This window comes from Mustela erminea, chromosome 6 (assembly GCF_009829155.1).
Source record: "Mustela erminea isolate mMusErm1 chromosome 6, mMusErm1.Pri, whole genome shotgun sequence".
In the NCBI taxonomy this organism is placed as follows: domain Eukaryota; kingdom Metazoa; phylum Chordata; class Mammalia; order Carnivora; family Mustelidae; genus Mustela; species Mustela erminea.
In genome coordinates, this window is record NC_045619.1 from 38,305,772 (window position 1) to 38,326,736 (window position 20,965).

The 20,965-nt window shown below is 35.9% G+C and overlaps 1 protein-coding gene across 1 annotated transcript in view; it reads right to left on the bottom strand.

Moving 5' to 3' along the window:
- The window catches only part of OTOGL (otogelin like), a 130,330-nt gene that overhangs the window by 6,367 nt on the left and 102,998 nt on the right, over positions 1–20,965 (bottom strand). Inside the window, exons 43-54 of the mRNA XM_032346910.1 lie at positions 18,171–18,385; positions 14,770–14,911; positions 12,565–12,750; positions 10,767–10,979; positions 10,207–10,311; positions 8,711–8,818; positions 7,215–7,316; positions 6,617–6,721; positions 6,489–6,529; positions 4,218–4,281; positions 2,793–2,971; positions 2,250–2,354 (exon numbers count right to left, since the gene is read on the bottom strand). Coding sequence (XP_032202801.1) covers positions 2,250–2,354; positions 2,793–2,971; positions 4,218–4,281; positions 6,489–6,529; positions 6,617–6,721; positions 7,215–7,316; positions 8,711–8,818; positions 10,207–10,311; positions 10,767–10,979; positions 12,565–12,750; positions 14,770–14,911; positions 18,171–18,385 — 1,565 coding nt within the window. The remainder of the gene's footprint in view (positions 1–2,249; positions 2,355–2,792; positions 2,972–4,217; positions 4,282–6,488; positions 6,530–6,616; positions 6,722–7,214; positions 7,317–8,710; positions 8,819–10,206; positions 10,312–10,766; positions 10,980–12,564; positions 12,751–14,769; positions 14,912–18,170; positions 18,386–20,965) is intronic.

The window sequence follows — 20,965 nt, forward strand, 5'->3', positions numbered from 1 at the left end:
TTTATCCTTCCTTCTACTCCCTTATCAGCAAAACGATTAAAAAATCTTTGGATGACAGTGATTATTGACTTTTGCTTCTAGCTCTACACTCCTTATCCCTATTTTTAAAACATATCCCTATTCCTTTAGCAAATTTTTAAACATAGTAACTGTTTATTTCATTCCCGATTTCAGAATTCTTATATAGAAATAAAAGCAGCTGGACATGTTATAATTATTGGGCTGGTGGTTGTCAATCTGTATTTTTAATTTATAACCGACATTTTAAAATGCTAGCCAAACTCTGACTTGAAGATTCCTTGTACGGTAAGGAATTTTGACGAACTTCTTTCTCTCCAGATTCTATTTTAATTTACATATCTTTAGATCTTTTTTTTTTTTTAAGATTTTATTTATTTATTTGACGGACAGAGAGGCAGAGAGGCAGGCGATGGGGGCGGTGGAGGGGAAGCAGGCTCCCTGCTGAGCAGATAGCTTGATGGGGGGCTCCATCCCAGGACCTTAAGATCATGACTTGAGCCAAAGGCAAAGGCTTTAACCCACTGAGCCACCCAGGCACCCCTCTTTAGATCTTTTAGATCAATTAGAAAAGATCTACAAGCCCGGGTATAAGAGAAAATAAAATATTCAAATTCAAATAGTAATTCCAATATTCATTTCTAATAGTACTATCTTATCTGAAATAAAAAAATTAGTTTTTCCACAGAAATTAGATTCCTAGATAACTAAAGCTTATCTTTGAAAGAGCAAAAGTTAACGATCTTGATGTTTATTTATCTTGATTGCTTTACCTGTTGAGTTCTCAAAATATATTCTGAACATAATTTGGTCTTTTATTTACATTTCAGGCTCTCACTGTGAATACTAGTTATATACATAGATGGTTCCTGGATTTTTGATTATGGAGTTTATGTTGTCCTTTTACTAAAAGCCCCAGATTTCTGTGTTTTTTTCAAGTAAACTCTGGTTCATTTTCTCTCACTGACACCTATGACTTCCTCATCATTTTAGAAGCTTCTGTTATCAAAAAACCTTCTTTAAAATAATATATTATAAAACAGAAATATTGCTAGGATAAAACAAACAATACCAACAACACTAATTAAATCAGTAACACTAGCTTGCACATAACTGTGAAACATGGGTTATGGCACAAGAAGACAATTGGTCATCTTTCTTACTTAATAAAATGCACAGGATTGGAGAAATCTATTTGGAGGGTATGTGAGTAATCCCATGTAATTAAGAACACCAGAAGTAAGACCTCTAGATAATTAAACTATGAATAGAAAAACTTTAAAATGGCAATAATAAATTGGAACAGCTTTAAGGTAATGTAAGTTATAAAAAAATTAGTGATACTCCTACATCTGGTGACATCACTAAAAACTGCACTAATAATAGAAAGTCCCATTTTTCTCTTCTAGGGAAGGAGTAGGTCAGTCTATAAACCTATATGGAGTTATTATGAGACTATAAGAGAATTCTGAATAATTATTTTATTATTTTTGCTGAAAAGATGTGTACAGCATTACTGACTCTTGAGATTTTCTTTGTAAAAAAAAAAAATGGCAAATATTCTCAATCTTTTATTTACCCCGTGAAATCTTCAATACCTGAAATAATAAAATGTTAACCTCATGAGTTTATTTCTGTTAAAATGTTTTATTTTAAAAATTTCTTTTAAAGATTTTATTTATTTATTTGAAAGAAAGAGAGGGACAGTGAGAGCACAAAAAGGGTGAGGGGCAGTGGGAGAAGCAGACACCCCAATGTGCAGGGAGCTCATTGCGGGGCTCGATCCCCAGACTCTGGGATCATGATCTGAGCTGAAGGCAGACACCCAACTGACTAAGCCACCCAGGTGTTCTCCCCTTTGTTTTTTTAATATCTTACTTTAAAATGCTTCTTTTTAAATTTGTGAATAAAATAATTTTTCCCCTTTGTTCTAATGATTAGAAATAAGCAATTCTCAAAGCTCATTTTCCTCATATCTAGAAAAAAAAAAGAGTTTGAGAAATGAGTTCAACATATTCCTTTATAGCAGGAATTATCAGAAACTTTAAGATGTAAAAAATGTAACTGTGTCTTGTGTGCTGTATATGAGTGTGTTTATTATGTGTAGAACTCTGTGTGTGCGTGCACCTGTGATATTTTTCAAATTATTTGAATTCAGAACATCTTCTTCAGAAAACAGCACAGAGAGCTACCCTCCAAAGAACTTACCTTGGGAACTAAGGAATTCCTACCTCATATATAAGTGATGTTCCATTTTCCATTTGAAATTTGCAGGATACATTTTTGCAGGTACCACAGCAATCATAATCACTTGGAGACGGGATATACACCTGGTGCTGGATATAATGATAATACATTTAATTAGCCACACAACAATACCAGTATTTTTAATGAATCCATTCTGGAAGTGCTTCCCAATATAACTATATGCTCTCTCAGAACACCTGTAAGCATTTTAAAGGTTGAATTTGAGGCACTTCAAATAATAACTGACTTTATACGGCTGTATTAGAAAGTGAAGTAAATATTAACCTTTACATCTAGCAGCCAAGATTCATCAAGCTAGTCAAGCAAGCTATATAGATAAATAGATAATATGGCTCAGGAACATACACAGGAAAATGCATTATAGACATTTATTACACATTAATAGATTATTGAACTATTCAAGTGTATACTTTTAACTTATGCCATGTTCCCTGGTTAAAATTCTATAGCTGCCATTTTATGATTAATTTAAGTCTCCACTGGAATGACTTACAAAGAATACTTACAATGTCACATTCTTTTGAGCAATTCACTATTGTAAAATTCAGAGTGTGAAAGCCTGTATGGTTATCTTTTTCTTCCAGACATTCCACTGTATAACAAAAGTCCCCTTCCAAATACTTTATCATAGATTGGCCAGGATTCAATACTGATACTTCTTGAAACACACACACATCATCTTTTTCTAAGAAAAGAAAGTCAGTGAAAGTACTATTTTGAGTTTTTTATTAATCAATCAATGGAGCTTTTATTTATATCTATGTTTTCATTATGATGTGCAATTTTTTCAAAACCAATAAAGATCTTTACCTCTATATATTATTAACAACTCAATGAGTTTACTTAATGATGAATGTTGCACATTCATTCCTTAACATACAATAAGAAAGTGGTCTGTAAACTCAACTCCTCTTTACTGTTTTAAACTGCCTTCAAAAGCTATACTTCATCACAGACTCCAGAATTGTAGAATTATCACCAAGCTACTTGTTTGTTATTCTCTCTTCTGGAAACATGACATGACAATTTGGGGGAGTGGAGATAGACAGAAGCAAAATATAAATCAAAAGTAGTAGGACTCTTAATGGTTAGCACTAACATATCATGTTTTGTTTCTTTTTTAAGATTTTATTTATTTGTTTTTCAGAGAGAGAGAGAGAGAGAGTACAGGCAGGCAGAGTGGCAGGCAGAGGCAGAGGGAGAAGCATGCTCCCCACCGAGCAAGGAGCCCGATGTGGGACTTGATCCCAGGACGTCGGGGTCATGATCCTAGCCAAAGGCAGACGCTTAACCAACTGAGTCACCCAGGCGCCCCAATGGTTCTTTTGAGAGAAAATTTTCAATTTTGTTGTGATGCAAAATATAGTCTTGTACATCATACTCGATGAAGAAAGTGGCCAATATAAATAGAAGCATATTAAGTTAGGCTACCATAGTAATGAAGATTCAGCTCAGAAGCTCTTAAACTTTCTTGTATATAAAAATGCAAAAATCTCAAACTGTTGAATTAAAGGTTTTTTATTAACTCACAAATACATAATAGAAGATTTATGATTTTATAGAAAAATCAGTTCTATGTTTTGCAATGTTAACATCCATAATAATAGAACAGTTAGCAAAAATTCTCCCTTTTAGATGCCTATTTTTAGAATATTAAATATATATATTAAAAAAACAGAATCAACTTTAAATTCTGCAAAGCCTCTGACAAACATTCATTTTTCTGTCCCATTAGCATATTAGTCAGAACATTTACAGGTATTACAAAAGAGGCAACTGAAAAATAATAGTGCATTTTTTATACTCAAAAACTGGCAAAATGGTTTAAAATGTGTAATACAACTCAAAGAAAATATTTTTAATTTATGAATAGTGAACAACAGATACCAATAATATTCATATCATTTAAAAGCTAGATAAAACATAGTTACCACAGAGATACTGTACACATCCACAGTCACTCTGAAAGTTATGGTCTATTGCAGTAAATTCTCCCTATTAGAAAGATATTATCATTAGATGTGATTTATACAGCTTATTTTATAACAACTATAAAAACATATACACAGTACAGCATTTAGTAAGTTCCCTACTATATAGCCAGACACATATCAGGTGCTTATTAAATATTTGATAGTGAAAATGCTTTGATTAACCCAGTGGTCATTAATTAACAACCCACAGAAAAAATTCACAATAAACAATATGATTATGGATCACTTAACCTCTCTAAACTTTAATTTATCTATTAAATGAGTTAAAGTAGAGAAGATGTTCTTTATGTTTAATCCAACAATTGAAAATATTGTTGGATTCAGGGCATCTAGTGGATAATTTGAGACAAGAAAATATGTGCTAATCCTGGAAATTTTTGTTGGTGCAAATGTTCTTGGTCCAAGGTTCTGATGTTTGCATGGGGCAAGGTTGCTACAGCATATAAATCAGGAGCAGAAGAGTATAGTCAAGACACTAATAGCACAGACTCAGAAATAAAGCTGCTCTGTGCCCTCCTGCCTTTGCTGCCTACCAGCTGTGTGATCTCAGGAAGGTTACTGAGCCAGGCTTCTCCTCACTTCCCTCATCTGTAAAATGGGGATGATGACATTGCCTACCTCTTAGGTTTATTTGGAGAAATAAATGGGTCAGTTCAGGGAAAGAACTTACAATAGGGTGGACACACAGAAAGTGTGATATAACCTTTAGGTGTCAATGAATTGTTGTCTTACAGATGCTTAAACATTGCCCTGTCAGAAATGCTATAAGTTCTCCTTGGTGTAGTACCAGGTTTAAAGTTTGAAGAATTGCATTTTTAAGTATTAACTTTTCCTGAGTGTGTTTTTCATATGATATCAGTAATAAAATTAATAGGATTCTTTTTTCTAAGATTTTAATTACTTAATTTATTAATTTGAGAGAGAGAAAGAATGCAAGTGCAAGTGCGGAGTGGGGTGAGGGCAGGGGGAAGAAGAGGGAAAAAATGTCAAGCGGACTCTGTGCTGAGTGGAGAGCCCAATGTGCATCTAGATCTTACGACCCTGAGATCATGATCTGAGCTGAAACCAAGATTTGCATGGTTTTTTCAAGGGTGAGAGAAGTTGCTATCTATCAGCATACGTATCTTGCCTCATACTTTGGTGCATTTATTCATGTTCAACCTAGCCTCTATCTAGAATAGTTCAATGCCTCTCATCCATTATCCTAACCTATCACTTTCTTCCAAATTTTTCTTAATGGTTAACATCCCTAAAAAGTTCTCCGTGATAATCTGTAACTTGTAGTTAACATTCTGAGTATTGTGTTTATTTTATCATAACAATTACAGCTAATACTTATTGAGTTCTTTCTGTGTGTCAGGTACTATCTAAGTAATTTATATTAACTTATTTTATTCATAGATATAGGTATTATCATTCTTTTTATATTGCAGGTGAGGAAAATGAAGCACAGGTAAGAGGAGTCCAGGCAGGAATGAAAACAAGGCAGTTTCAACCTGCTTTTTTTGTTTGTGTTTTACTTATGTCTGGGCTATAGTTTCTAAGGGAAATGAAAGAGTTATGGCAGAGTAGAATAAAGGAATACACAAAAGGAGACACAGACATAAAACAACCCTTGTTAGAGTCCTAAAGATCTCAGTCAATCATTTGCTCTTTCTAGACCTCAACTTCCTTATTTACAAAATGTTCGTAGATAACTCTTAAGAAAATACCAACAGTTACATGTTTATATACCCTCCTCCTCCACAATAGATGCATCATTGGCACAATTTCTTGAAAAATCACTGGAAACACTTCTTTTTTTTTTTTTCGCGTTCTAATTACATATTTTTTTTAATTAATTTTTTATTTTTTATAAACATATATTTTTATCCCCAGGGGTACAGGTCTGTGAATCACCAGGTTTACACACTTCACAGCACTCACCAAAGCACATACCCTCCACTTCTTAATATTGAGATACTCTTTCTTTCAATGTTTGGCTTCATTTTAAGACCAGTGAAGTGGATATGAGGCTAGTAGATTCAGTCACCAATGAAAAAAATAATGGATTACATCTTCTTATCTCCAGGAAATAAAAAGGGTTTACTGCTCTCTGATACCAGAGTATATTACTTTAATCTACTCTGAGAACTCAGAAATAAGGTGTAAAGGAAGGATAAACTGATTTAAATAATATGACAATTCAATCAAAATATGTATTCTTACCACTTCACAGGTTGGTGTAACAAGGTTTTCACAGCTACATTCTAGGAGGCAAAAATCAATATATTTACATTGGTCGGAATATTACACTATACTGTAATAAAAACTATGAAGTATGAAAAATTAGTTACCGCAATGCCATGTTGGACAACATTGACCAGATACATTTTCTTTCACAAGCTTCATATCCTCTGCACAGTTGAGTAGTGGTGCAGGACAAAGATGTGGGTCACAAACTAAATAGAAAAAAAATTCCATGGATAATGATTAGCTTCTTGTAGAAGCTTGTCCTCACTGCCTACCAGTTAGCTCACAGCCACTGCTGATGCAGTGCATGGCCTCATCTCTCTCCCACCGCTCACTTGCCATGTATCACTGGAGACGGAATACGTGACTCCCGAGCAGATAGAACAGTAGTAGAACTACGGCAGCAGGTGAAGGGCCCCGAGACATGCCGGATATGCAAGAAGAGAAAGGAAGCAGAGAATGTATGGAATCACCTGGGAAGCTGGAAATTCTAGGATATGAGAAGAGTCATAGTAATCTATTTTGGGGAGGTAATATTATCCAAGGAGAGCTCTTAGATGTGAAAAATTATTACATATACTTAATATATATTTTATATGTAGAATTCAATGAAGGTCTGATATAACAGCGCAATGAAGATTCATGGGGCTTCTTAAATATTAGGTATAGCTGAATATTTTAAGTTAGTTAAGATACACTTACCACAATAATACCGTGGACAACAGAAATGTGTAGTATTAAGATCCACAGTGAGAAATTCCCCATCAGTACATAGCGGAATAGGTTTGGTGCAAGATTCACAAACTGAAGGTAAAATGAAAAGCCAGAAGTCACAACTGAGCTAAAAACAAACTGTCCATCAATTTGGATTACTACACACACGTAAAAATCAACATGAAATAATGTTTAATAAAATAAGAAACAGGGAAAATAAGGCTTTAATGACAGATCTCCTCACTTGGTCATGAAAACAGTACTATCAAGCATATGCTTTCCAAACACAGTGACAGAGAAAAACACCATCTTACCAGAAATAGTGTTAACTCTTTTAGAGCAATTTTCTTTATCCTGGGATATCAAAATGTCATTGACTTATTTACTTCAGTTTTCTAAATTTGCTACCTTTGATTACTCCAATTTGTGGAAGAATAATAGAGTAGGCACCTGTTCTTTTGGGCTGTTCAGTATCTCTTTCCCACTTCAATTACAATTCTCTGAAAGACCCTGACAAAATGTCCCACCCACACTGCCTTGGAATGACTCTTAATAAAGGTGCCTGACTGTCAGCAGTCCTCTGTGTAGGAACAACCCACATTAGACAAATCAGAAACTCTTTCTATGGCATTTGAATCAAAACAGAGGCACACCAGGGCAGGAAATGGGTGTTGCTGACTCAGTCATTAGTGACTGCCACCTGGACTGATGGTGTTTCTCCTTCCCAGGGCTTGGTTGTTCTGCTTCATCTTGATCCTACAAAATCTTGATCCCCAAGCCTTCCAGTAACTGGTTGCGTGTAAGCTAGCTGTGATCAGTCCATTTTGCCACTTGCACCCAAAGAACCTTAACTGGTAAAAAGAGATGTGTTTTGATTTCCATAGATACACCTGAAACCTACATTAATCACCAGTCTTTGATCTGAAGATTTACTTGAAATGGAAAATAGAATACTTTTTATTTTTTTCATGTCTATTTCATTGGACAGAATATATAGCTCATGTATTCTTTTCCCAGACACCTTTCATTTCTGCCATTCTGTTCCATCATCACCATGCTCACACAAATATCATACATGATATATAAAATCAAATTTTAAAGAGGTTCTCCGAAGGCTTAGCAGAGTCCATTATTTTAGTTGGTTCTTCAAGGAAAGCCAAGGCTAAACTTTTCTCTAAAAACAACTGGTACTAGCCTTATTAAAGAAAAAAAAATTATATTGCCTTAAGTATGTTTTGACTGATATATATATATATATATATATATATTCCATATAAATAATAAGAGAAAGTAGTGCTAACTGTAATAATTGTCAAGTCATTTAAAATGTCATACTTTCTTTTCAACTGTCATTATTTGGTTGAATTCCTATCAGTGTATCACCAGAATACTGGTTACCATCGGTCCCATGAAATTCATGTCAAATAAGAGATTTTCCATACACCCTCCCTTTGTTCCAAAAAGTTTTCTCACAGAACACTCACCACAGAGAGGAGAAAAACAGCAAGGCTCTTCCTGTTGGACTTGAATCATGAATTGGTCTTCTCTGCATTCTAGTGTTGAAATACTGGGGCATTTCAGTGGGTCACATTCTGCAGAAACACCAAGGTATTTGAAAATTTGTATAGAATGAAACGATAAAATAAATAAAGTCATATGGTTTAGTTCTATTTGAATTTAAATATAACCTGCTACCTCAGTGTGTATTTGCTGGGGGAGGGTTCCCACACAGCACAGAGTAATTCTCTAGATACCAGCTGGGTGTCCTACAATTCAACTCAATTCTGACACTATCTACAGACACCAGTTACAAGCCCCACTTGTTACCTGTGCTCCTTTCTGGCTGACTGGCTATAAATCAGGGGTTTCCACAACCTCCTCCTTGGGTTTGATTAATTTGCTAGAGCAGCCAGCAGAACTCAGAGAAACACTTTGTGTACCAGATCACCATTTTTTTAATAAAAGAATATAACTCAGGAATAGCCAGATGGAGGAGATGCATAAGGCAAGGTATAGGGAAAGGACAGGGGGCTTTTCTATCTCAGAGCACACCATTCCCTGAATTTCCTTGTGTTCACCAACCTGGAAGTTCTCTAAACCTCATTCTTTTTTGGGTTTATTATAGAGGCTTTATTACATAGGCATGATTGATTAACTATTGGCTACTGAAGTTCAGATCCGACCTCCACGCCCTCTCCCCTCCCTGGAGGTCATGGGTGGGACTGAAAATTCTAACCCTCCAATCACAGGATTGGTTGCCCTGGCAACCAACCCCCATTATCAGATTAGCCAAAGGCCTTCCAAAAGCATCACATTAACATAACAAAAGACACCTTTATAGGTCTCCTCATTTATGAAATTCAGGGTAGGGATTGCTTCACTGAGAATGGTGTGGAAGACCGAATATGTATTTCTTATTATAAATTACAATATCACACCTGCTATTTCTTATATATTTCTGCTAAGATTAAGATCTTTAAAATGAGCTAATTATCTAAATCCATGTGTTAATATATAAACTTCAAATTTATATATATATGAGATTTATATAAACTATATTATATAGAGAGAGATTTTATACACAAAGAAATTTCAGGTTAAAAAAGAACTATTCTGGGGCACCCAGTTGGCTCAGTGGCTTAAGTATCCGCTTCTGGCTCTGGTCATAATCCCAGGGTCCTAGAATCAAGCCCCATGTCGGACTCTCTACTCAGCAGGGAGCCTGCTTCTCCCTCTGCCTCTGCCTACCTCTCTCTCTCTCTCTCTCTCTCTCTCTCTCACTTTGTGTGTCAAATAAATAAAATCGTAAATAAATAAATAAATAAAATCTTAAGGAAAAAAAAAGAACTATCTTTAGCAAGACAACTCCACAATATTTTATGACAAATCATTTTCTTATTGACCCAAAGAATGAGAATCTAATCCTCTATTCTGAACAAACAATGAACCCCACTCTTGTTTTTCCTAGTTGATTACTCACCACATTGATACTGTGGACAACAAGAAAGAGGACTATGGCCAACAACCAATTTTTGACTATTCGTACATGTTGGAATAGCAGTTTCACATAAAGTCATGTCACATCCTGGAAATAAGAAATAGAAGCACTAAAATATTAGTGAATATAACTAAAATCCTGTGCTAACTCAAATCAGGAAGTGATTCTTACTGTGTATGTTTTTGCAGGGCAATTAAACACATTCAACTTACAAATGGGAAAATGTGAAATGGTAGCAGATTTCCCCTTTCACCCTCAGTTGTCATAAGTCAAAGACTCCCAGAACCTTTACCTTGTCACATATTATTGAACACTATTAATCGCTTATAGCCAGAGTTTTGCATGTTTATTTGCAAAGTCAACAAAACCATAATGAGAAAAACTTGCTTTGAGAAAATATAAATGATATTTATGGCCATATTTCTGTTTTTACCTCAACCCTTTTGTTTACCAAACATTATGCATGCCCTGCTTTTTTCACAAATAATATCAACACATTTTGTGGCATTGACAGATGGGAAGGCTTCTGCCTGCACACGTACCGCAAACTTCCTTTGTACAGCAGGTCCACTTATCAATGATGCCCAGGACAACTTCAGCTTCTCGCTCACAAATCGGCGAGGGCTCTTCATCACAATCAGGTTCTATAGGAATAATACTTCCATTCTCCAAGCATTTGTAGAGGGCACATTCGTCAATGCCCCCATTCCAAACCTCCCCAGCAGAGCGTGGTTGACCTTCACTATCCGTGCATGCTTAAAAAGATGGACAATGTTACATCACTCATAACCTAGACATTAAAATAAATCAGGCTGTGATGTTTGCATTTCAGACCATGACTTGGCTTAATGACATAGATAACATGTCACAGATTTATCCTTCTTTAAAGTCCTGTTTTTAATCGGCTTGTAGCTTACATTTTTCTTCAATGAAATTTGTCATATAGTCTACAAAAATATTTTTCCCTTCTATAACTATCTGTAAATTTGAATGCCCTTATAAGATAATCTGTTCATTATATTTTATTCATTTTTCCTTATTAATATAATTTATTTAGCTTGAACAAACTCAGTAAAATGAATTTAAGTTAGTTTTTCAATATTAGCTATTCAAACTCAGTGGGGAAAATCCCTACCATATATTTATCATTTTTGTCATATGAAAATTCAAAACATATCAGTCAGCTTTAAAATCTAAATGTGGGAAGTAGCTAATTATTTAGTGACTTATTATTTAGTGATTATGTAGTTTTGTTATTCAAGTTTTACTTAGTGATAAATACAGTCCACTGGTAGTTCTTTTAAAAATGATAGAGAGGAGTATAGTGAGCTTCATATCCCTAGCCTCAAATGAACTTCTTTTGTATTATTTTCTTTACTATCAAACCAACCTCACAGGTCCCTAAAAAACCAAAGATGCCTGTTTATTCTCAAAGTCTTCTACAAATACTTTTCTCAATGGCAAACACAAACTTGTTTCTGGAACTATAAATGCATTTTGCTTCTACTTGCCCATTCTCTTTCATTATTAGCTTAATCTCTTTTCCTCTAATCGTAATGATAAGCTCTGTACTGTAATTTTCTCAATTTTGCACTATTTTCATCTGCAACCACCACTGAGATGATGAGTCAGAATGAAATGGTTTGAATATGAAAGTAGAAAAATTAAATATTTTCTCCCATATAATAACACTATCTGACATTTCTTGAGTGGTTATTTTTCTCTAGGCACTTGCAAATTGCTTTGTATTATTTATGCATCCCCACACTAACTTAATGGGATAAGTGCTATTATTTTTCCCATCTTACTGATGCTAACCCAGGCTCAAAGAAGTAAAGACGAATCACTATTACATGAAATAATTAGAATTTCAATTGAGTTCACATCCTATGCTCTTAATTCTTCATCGATCATATCTTCACCTAGTTATTACAGGCATAGAGATTAAAACACATCATTACTGCCTCACTGTGGTGGGGAGGTGTTAAATGGGTGACGGGGATTAACGAGGGAGCTTGTTGTGATGAGCTCCTGAGTATTGTGTGTAAATGTTGAATCACTAAATTATACACCTGAAACTAATATTACGCCATATGTTCACTAACTGGAATTTAAACAAAAACTTGGAACAACAACAACAATAAAACCACATCACCACTGAAACATCTAATTTGGGTAACTTGGATTGAAATCATAAAATCAAACTACAAACACACTGGTTTTCTTTCCAACACTTAAGGGGACCTGTTCAATCTTCCTCAGCACCTCTCCCCAAGATCTAAACAAGCTTTATTTATTTGCCGAGTCCCCAGGCAGTCATTTTTGCCCTCCACTGCTTACCGCATTCTTGCTCTGGAATGCACTGGACTGAGTCTGGCCTGTGAAGGATGGTTCCATTTTTGCACACACAATCTTCTCTTAAATTCAGACACGAGGAATGCCCATAGAACCATCTGTTCAGACATGTTCTTGCTTCACAGGTCTTCACACAGGGTTGATATTCCATCCCCTCTGGGCAACTCAGAGCTATGAATAACAGAGGACAGAATTTGCTAATGAGAAAGGTCACCTATTTGGATGATTAAGTGAAAGGAAAAAATATCAGATTTCTTTCTGAAAATGCATTTGGCCCATTTCCGTCTCTTCAAATTTCATTTTTCATGTATTATGTAACCAAAAATTAGAAACAAAATAAGCAATAGATTTTTTAAAATATATTTATTTATTTGACAGCAGGAGGGATTACAATTAGGAAGAGAGGCAGACAGAGAGAGGGGGAAAGCAGGCTCCCTGCTGAGCTGAGAGCCCGATATAGGGCTCGATCCCAGGACCCTGAGATCATGACCTGAGCTGAAGGCAGAGGCCCAACCCACTGAGCCACCCAGGTGCCCAGCAATAGGTATTTTAGAGTATCTTCCGGGGTCCAGCTAGTGTGATATGCTATGGTAGAAAAAGCTCATCTGATTTGTAGCAAGTGAACATGATCAAGAGGCAGCCCAAATCTGGTTGGCATTAATCCTGAGTCCGCTGGCATGGAGTGATTTCTCTGGTAGTGGGGAGATACAACAGTCTACTCAGAATAAGCACAGAAATACGCTTTATGTATGTAACTCAACCAAGCCATAAAAAAGAAAAATGCTGTGTGTTTAGGTTTAATCCTTCACTGTCAAAGGAAACTACCATTGCTGAACCGTTTCTAAATGATGTTTTAGAAAATTCTTTGGATTCTCAGTCATCTTAAAATATCATACTGTTAAAAGATGAACACACAGCTGTTGGGGTATAAATTGGTAAAATCTCAGTGGGGAACAATTTGATGGTATCTATTAAAATTAGAGATGTCACAGATTTCCTATGAATCAAGCAAACCCACTCTTGAATAGTGATTACCTCTGGGAGCAAAGAGAGGGAAGGGATGGTAGGGCACGCCAGGAGCTGCTTTGCGCTCTTGCTTTCTTGCTTTCTTTTTTTAAAGATTTTATTTATTTATTTGACACAGAGAGAGAGAGAGATCACAAGCAGGCAGAGAGGCAGGCAGTGAGAGAGGGGAAGCAGGCTCCCTGCTGAGCAGAGAGCCAGATGTGGGGCTCAACCCCAGGACCCTGAGATCATGACCTGAGCCGAAGGCAGAGGCTTAACCCACTGAGCCGCCCAGGTGCTCCTATTTCTGAAATGAAGTCATATAACCGGTGTTTGTGATATGCTATCCTTTCTATACATATTTTACCTTTTCTCCTAGGGAAAATGAAAACTTTTATTTTATTTTGGAACATCTCACTAACATTCATTTTGACCATCTTTTAACCCTTAAACCACTTAATTGCTATTTCTTAACTTAAATTAACAATATTTTCTGTGAAATGTACCCAGGACTGGATATAGGTTTAATAAAATTTTTATTGAATGAAATGAATGAAAAGAAAAGAAGCATCATAACTTGATGAGAAAACATGAGCCCCATAAGTAAAAACTGTCAAAGAATACCAACAAAAGAAAAAGGATCCACAAACATGAACATATATTTGGAAAAAGGCTGAACCCAGATATCAATCAAAGAAAGCCAGAAAGGTAAGTTTCCAGGAAGTGGATACTGTGTCAGGAAAGGAGGAGAAGGGAGCAGAAAAATATGCGTCTTCTTCACAAGCTAGGCGACAGGCAGTGGGCAAATGAGGCAGGTTGAATTGAAACCAACAAAATATGCTCCGGGATACAGAATTAAAGTGCCTGTTCAATCCCCTTGTAACTTCCATATTTCCATTGGTTTTGCTGACTAATATTTTGTGGACTAGGTTTTCTTTTGGGAGGGTTGAGGCCAACCCTAGATTTAGATCAGAATAAAACTAGAACTAGGCTGTGTGGGAGAGCTGACCCCTAACTTTCAGGTTGCTTTTATCTGGTTTTATCCTTAGGAAATTATTTTGTAAAAAATAATTTATGAATAATTATTCAGAATAATTCATGAAAAATGAAAAGAAAAAGAAGTGAATGCAAAACATGCGATGCTTTTGGATTGTTAGGAAATATTCTTGAAAAAGTACTACTTACAGCAGTAGTCAGGTGTTCTCCACTGAAGACAGATGTCAAACCTGTTGCACAGAGCCACGTAGGCAGAAAGCGCGTCGCATTCATAGTTCCAAAAATAGGTATAATTGATCCACATCTTTTCACAAAAGCTCCGCGGTGAAACCTAGAGACACAGTTGGCGTTGGGGTAAGTTACATTGTTTTATTTCGCTAAAGGCCCTACGTTAGTTGAAAACTATTCAGAGAATCAAAGAGTAGCAAGTTAATACTTATTACAGATCTTCCTTAGACCTTAGATTCCAGATGTCACCTCTGATGTGACAATATTTTTTTAAAAGATTTTATTTATTTATTTATTTGAAAGAGAGAGAGTAAATGAAAGTGGGAACACAAGCAGGAGGAGTGGGAGAGGGGGAAGCAGGCTTCCCGCTGAGTAGGGAGCCCTGTGTGGGTTTCCATTCCAGGACCTTGGGATCATGACCTGAGCCCAAGGCAGACACTTAACGATTAAGCCACTCAGGCACCCATTAATGTGACAATATTTTAAAATACATTTTGGATAAAGTAAATATTGTCTGCACTAATGTATATAAGTCTATCTTATAAAGATGAAAGCGAAACAAATTATGTGGACCCAGCAAAATCTATTTCTGATATTATACCTTGGGTCACAATTGTCTTTTCCATATATAGAATGGGACTTTATGAGGAATAAAACTGGAAGTTTCTGAAGCATTTCATAATGATACTTGGTATTACTTGTTAAATGAGGTTATAAATGCTTCTCAAAAACTATGTATCAATATTGAACACTGAATAATTTAAATCATTTGACATGCTTCAATTTAAAGACATTTATTCTTATAGATTGTTTCATTTTGACTTAAAAATGCCTGATATCTAAATAATTTAACTTGTAGCAACATCTATTCCATTTTTCTCTCTACTCATTTCATTCAGCAAACGTACTAAACATCTCCATGCAGATGTCAAATTCTGACAGAGTTCAAGGTGCCAGATAACAATACTTAGCAGTTTTCATATCCCATTATTTCTACTTCAAAGGCCATATCTGTAAAGACCAAGATTCTACATTCTTTGAGTCTTCTTTATAGCATTCCCTTGCTTTCCACTACTTCACATGGAATACTTGCTGAGGTCAAGGGCATCTTCCTTGTAGAATCGGAAACGGAGAGCTTCCTTCCTAAAACTCTCTCCTTGAACTTTGTGTGTAGTTCATTCTCTTGCCTTTTCTCCTGTCCAATGTCAGCTCCTCTGCTGCCTCTGATTCTGAGTGTTTCTCTATACCTCACCCTCAACAGTCACGTCTATAAGCGACAGATGTTTTTCCCGGATTCCTACCACCATCTTGGGCATTTAAATCTTTCCCTCAGTTTCTTCGTAAGTTAGAGTTACTCATAAACTTAGTACTACTTAAGATAGTTGTGAGCTAATATACGGTAAATGTACAGAGCAGACTCAGGCACACTGCACATTATTTATTGTTATTTTTTAAAAATCCATACACGGGGCACCTGGGTAGCTCAGTGGGTTAAGCCTCTGCCTTCAGCTCAGGTCATGGCCTCAGGTTCCTGGGATCAAGCCCCACATCAGGCTCTCTGCTTAGTGGGGAGGCTGCTTCCCCCTCTCTCTCTGCCTGCCTCTCTGCCTGCTTGTGATCTCTCTCTGTGTCAAATAAATAAATAAAATCTTTAAAAAAATCCATATACAAATAATTCCCCAAACCTGATCCTTGGCCTCAACTTACCTCCTCTGAGCTCCAGAACTACGTTTCCAAGCTTTTTCTGGGTATTTTGCTTTGAAATACCACATGACTTAATTTATCCAAAGTAAAAAGTTAGATACCTTTCCAGTTAAACCACAAAAGCTGACTCTCCTGTATCCCCCATTCATATATTCACTTAAGCAAGCTTTCATAATTTATTGGACATCTAACTACTTATCAGGCACTGTCCTATGATGAGGAACATAAAGGTCAATAACACAGACCTATTCTCTGTCTGTGGATCTCATAACTAAAAAAAAGGCTTTGAATAGGATCCAGTGGAGTCAACACACTAAAATGAATCAGAGGAGAGAAGTATTCCGGCTGGGAAAACTAGAATTTTAAAAGCCCACTGGCAGGAAAAACTTTGGAATATTCAAAGAGTTGACAGGAGACTGGAGCTTAGTAAGCAAGAAGGGTACAGCAAAGAGGAAGCTAGAGAAGTGGATGGGCCAGAGGGTAGAGGACCTCATACACCTTGATAAGATGGTTGTTGGCAGGTATGTTAAGTGTAAGTGAAAGAAACTTCAAATAAATAAATAAAATCTTTACAAAAAACACATCATTTAAAAAATCATCATGCTTTTTCTTTTAAAGATCTTATTTTTATTTATTTATTTGTCAGAGAGAGAGAGAGAGAGAGCACAAGCAGGGGGAGCGGCAGGCAGAGAGAGAAGTAGGCTCCCTGTTGAGCAAGAAGCCTAATGCGGGACTAGATCCCAGGACCCTGGGATCATGACCTGAGCCAAAAGCGGACCCTTAACCAACGGAGCCACCCAGGTGTCCAAAACATCATGTGCTTTAAAAAGACATTAAAATAACACTAAACTGAGTTTTAAAGTATTCATTATTTTTTTTTTCATTTTTATATACTTGCTTTATTAAAAAAAATGTGAACATTTAAAACCCATCTGCATCCATATCTCCAAGTAAAACTGAAGCTCCCAAAAGATATGCCATTTTGAACTCATGGGGCAGGCTGAGAATTATGGGATCCACACCCATAATCTAGCATGGGAGGTGGGAGAGTCTTACTCATCTTTGGGTCATAGGACTTTAACACGATGCCTTGGAAGTACTAGATGCTCACAAACTCTCACTAAAGGATTCATGAAATGCCATATTTATCTGTCCTGTGTGTCCCTAACAATACACCTTTTTTTTTTAATGACAGAGATTACTTAAAATATCTACTAGTCACATAAAGTCAGAAAGTTGGAGACAAATAAAAAATGTTTAAATTGAATATATGACAGGCTCTACTATAAGTATACACCTAAGATGCCAAGATCATAGAGAACTGACAATATCCTCACTGTCTTGGTTTCTCTATTGGGTTATCAAGTGACATTGATTTCTTTCTCCTAGAGGCATTTATTCATAGGACAGAATTTCATTTTTTCTTGAAAACTATAGATACAGTTCTGAAAAAACATAGGAGAAAAAAAGATAAGTATCCTTCCTATCTCTTTAAGTCTATAAAAGCAAATGATTCTGAATTCCAAAGCATACTGACAGAAGGTTTGGGGCTAAACTATTCCCAGGAGAAGAACATCATGGCAAGAACAGGAATTTATTGGCTTAACTCTCAACACATCCAACATGACAGTTCTTATTTATGGTTTCCCTTAACTTACTTTATTATGGCACGGAAGGAAAACTCTTCTCTTCAATAGCTCAATGCAGTGACTGCAGTCATGCTCAGTACAATTCCTAACAGGTCTTCTTGTTGTTACTTCAAATGATTTCTCAATTTCCCAGCTCTCAATAAATAATTCTATGTCTTCCATATTTGTAATAATTGTGCCATTTTGCATCCTTAGATCATCGTCCGGATCTTCGTTGCAAATTCCTAGAAAGATATGTGACATTTAGAAGGAAAAACTTTTTCACTCAAACCAAATGTAGGCAGCAGAAATAAATCATCTTAATAATTGATTTTAAATGAATAAATTACTTACTGAACAAGGTTCCGAATGTATATCTTTTCACTTTAATGTTGATGGATTTTTAAATTATGTATCTGATTCTTTGATAAAATAGTACAGAGTTTTCTTTTTCTTTTTTTTTTCTTTTAAAGATTTTATTTATTTATTTGACAGGGAGACGCACAGGGAGAAAGGGAACAGAAGCAGGGGGAGTGGGAGAGGGAGAAGCAAGTTTTCCTCTGAGCAGGGACCCGCGATGTGGGACCCTGGGATCATGACCTGAGTCAAAGGCAGACACTTAATGACTGAGCCACCCAGGTACCCCAATACAGAGTTTTCTTAACCAAATAAGGAAGAAACCACAATCCTAGAAGTCAAGAAATGTGTAAAGATGATAGAAAATGAAGAAAGAGGAGTTTGACTCCACTCCCACACTCCTTCACTATTACCACTATCACCCAATTGAAGAACTAGTTCTTAAGCTTTCCAAGATATTCCCTAAGGTGGTGGGCATTTGATGATTGCCTCCCGGCATCCGTTCCTCCAGGAAAACCCTGCCTGAAAACATTAAATTCTGCTTCAGGAAGTATCCCTGCCCCATCACCATTACAGGAGAAGGCCACGATTGGCATAAAGGTAGTCCTTACTCCTGTGCATTAACAACTGTTACAGATAATACACCAGTCAGGTTAGGCAGTCACCTAGACACATGGATACATTCAACATTTAAACAACCACTGCCAAACAGAATTTGACCTCGAAATTCTAAGACATAGACAATCTCTCTTCCTTACGATGACATGGCCTATTGGTGGTTATGATGCTTGGATCTGCTATAGCCTCTATCTTCCTGAGGAAGGCCAGACGGGGGAAGAGCTTACTCTTCATGCCGTGGAGTGCAGAGTCAAGGGGAGGGCAGAAAATCAGCCCAGAACCCTGATCATACTTTATCTGAAGCCCACCATACCTTAAGATATATTTTTTCTTAATCCCCAAGGCACCAGCTACAAAAGATATAATTGAACATTTTTTTCAAGTATCAAATGTTAATCCTCAAGTAGGTATATTAAGATCATAAAGGTTGCTGCTCCCATAATTGCTTTGTCATATACAAATGACTGAAGGTAATGAAAAGAAACAAACAAATAAAAAAACTCAAGTGAAGTGAACTATATTGTCAAGCAGCTACTATTTTTTAAGTCTAAACTTTCCTGGAAAAAGGTAACTGCTAGGAAAAATTGTTCTTATTGCAACTCTAGCCACCAGTCCTACACACTTCACAGTTCTGGCCAGAACAAAGTATTCATACAGATCTCCCATTCTGGTGTTCATGCTCAATTTGGGTCGTACTCTTGTTCGCTGCAACTTTTTCAGACCCGACAGCACCCAGATTTCCCTCTAACAAAAACCTTCTTCACCCACTATGGAGGTCATAAATATTAGGGGGTGACCCTCAGTTAGCAAAAAGTCAATCCTACCCCCTTCTCTATAAATAAATAAAACAGTGATTATTTAAAAATCCAGTTAACAGAGTGTGTCTGTAAAAGTATAAGCTGACAATAAGTGAAGGAGAAAAATCCACAAGATCAAAGAAAAATCATAGCAGGCAGAAATGATAAATCATCAGAGAAAATACGCATTCCTAAAGTCTCTGAGTATTACTCAATAAACACTACGGATTATGTTTAACCAACGTTGTACATACTCAAAAATAGCTATTTCCACAGTGATAATCTTCATTCCCCATGGAATTTTGTGCAATGTATAGCATGCTATAAATAGGCAAGGTAAACCTTTAAAAAAGGTATATTTTACTAAACAAGGATTTATTGATTGTGTGTATTAAACAATGTGTGAAGTGTTTGACATTAATTTTTACATTCAACCCTAACAACAATCTTGAAGGTAGAATGTTGCTATTCCCATTTTAAAGATGAGGAAACTGATGTTCTCTTCAGAGCACAGAGCTACAAAGAGAATAACCTCCATCAGATATCAAATTCAGTATTATATTTTTTTATTTTGTTGTGTACCTGGGATATTTTAATTTGTTTCCTTTAGTTTATAACTACGTGTCAAAAAATATAACTCTTTATGTGTCTATGTAAAATGATGTGATACTAACCAGGTGTAAAGACACATTTAGGCATTATACTTTATAATAAAACTGGGATAAATATTGAGAACCATTTGTTCCCGGCATGTAACTTTCAACGTGACTTAAGCAACTAAGTTTTCCCTTATTTTGAATTTTAACATAATAAGGAAGAAACAAACCCATTTAAGCCTTTAATCTTTCTGTAACTCATATTTCTCACTTGTAAATTAATACCAACTTATGAGGGCTATTATTAGAATTGAATAAATTCAAGTATATAAAATAACAGTTGGTACTTTATTAGTAATTAATAAAGATGAATATAGTAGGATAGATATAGAATATAGTAGGAATACAAACAGTATTGTGATAGTAGTAGTGAACATGTATTTGCATAAAATATGGA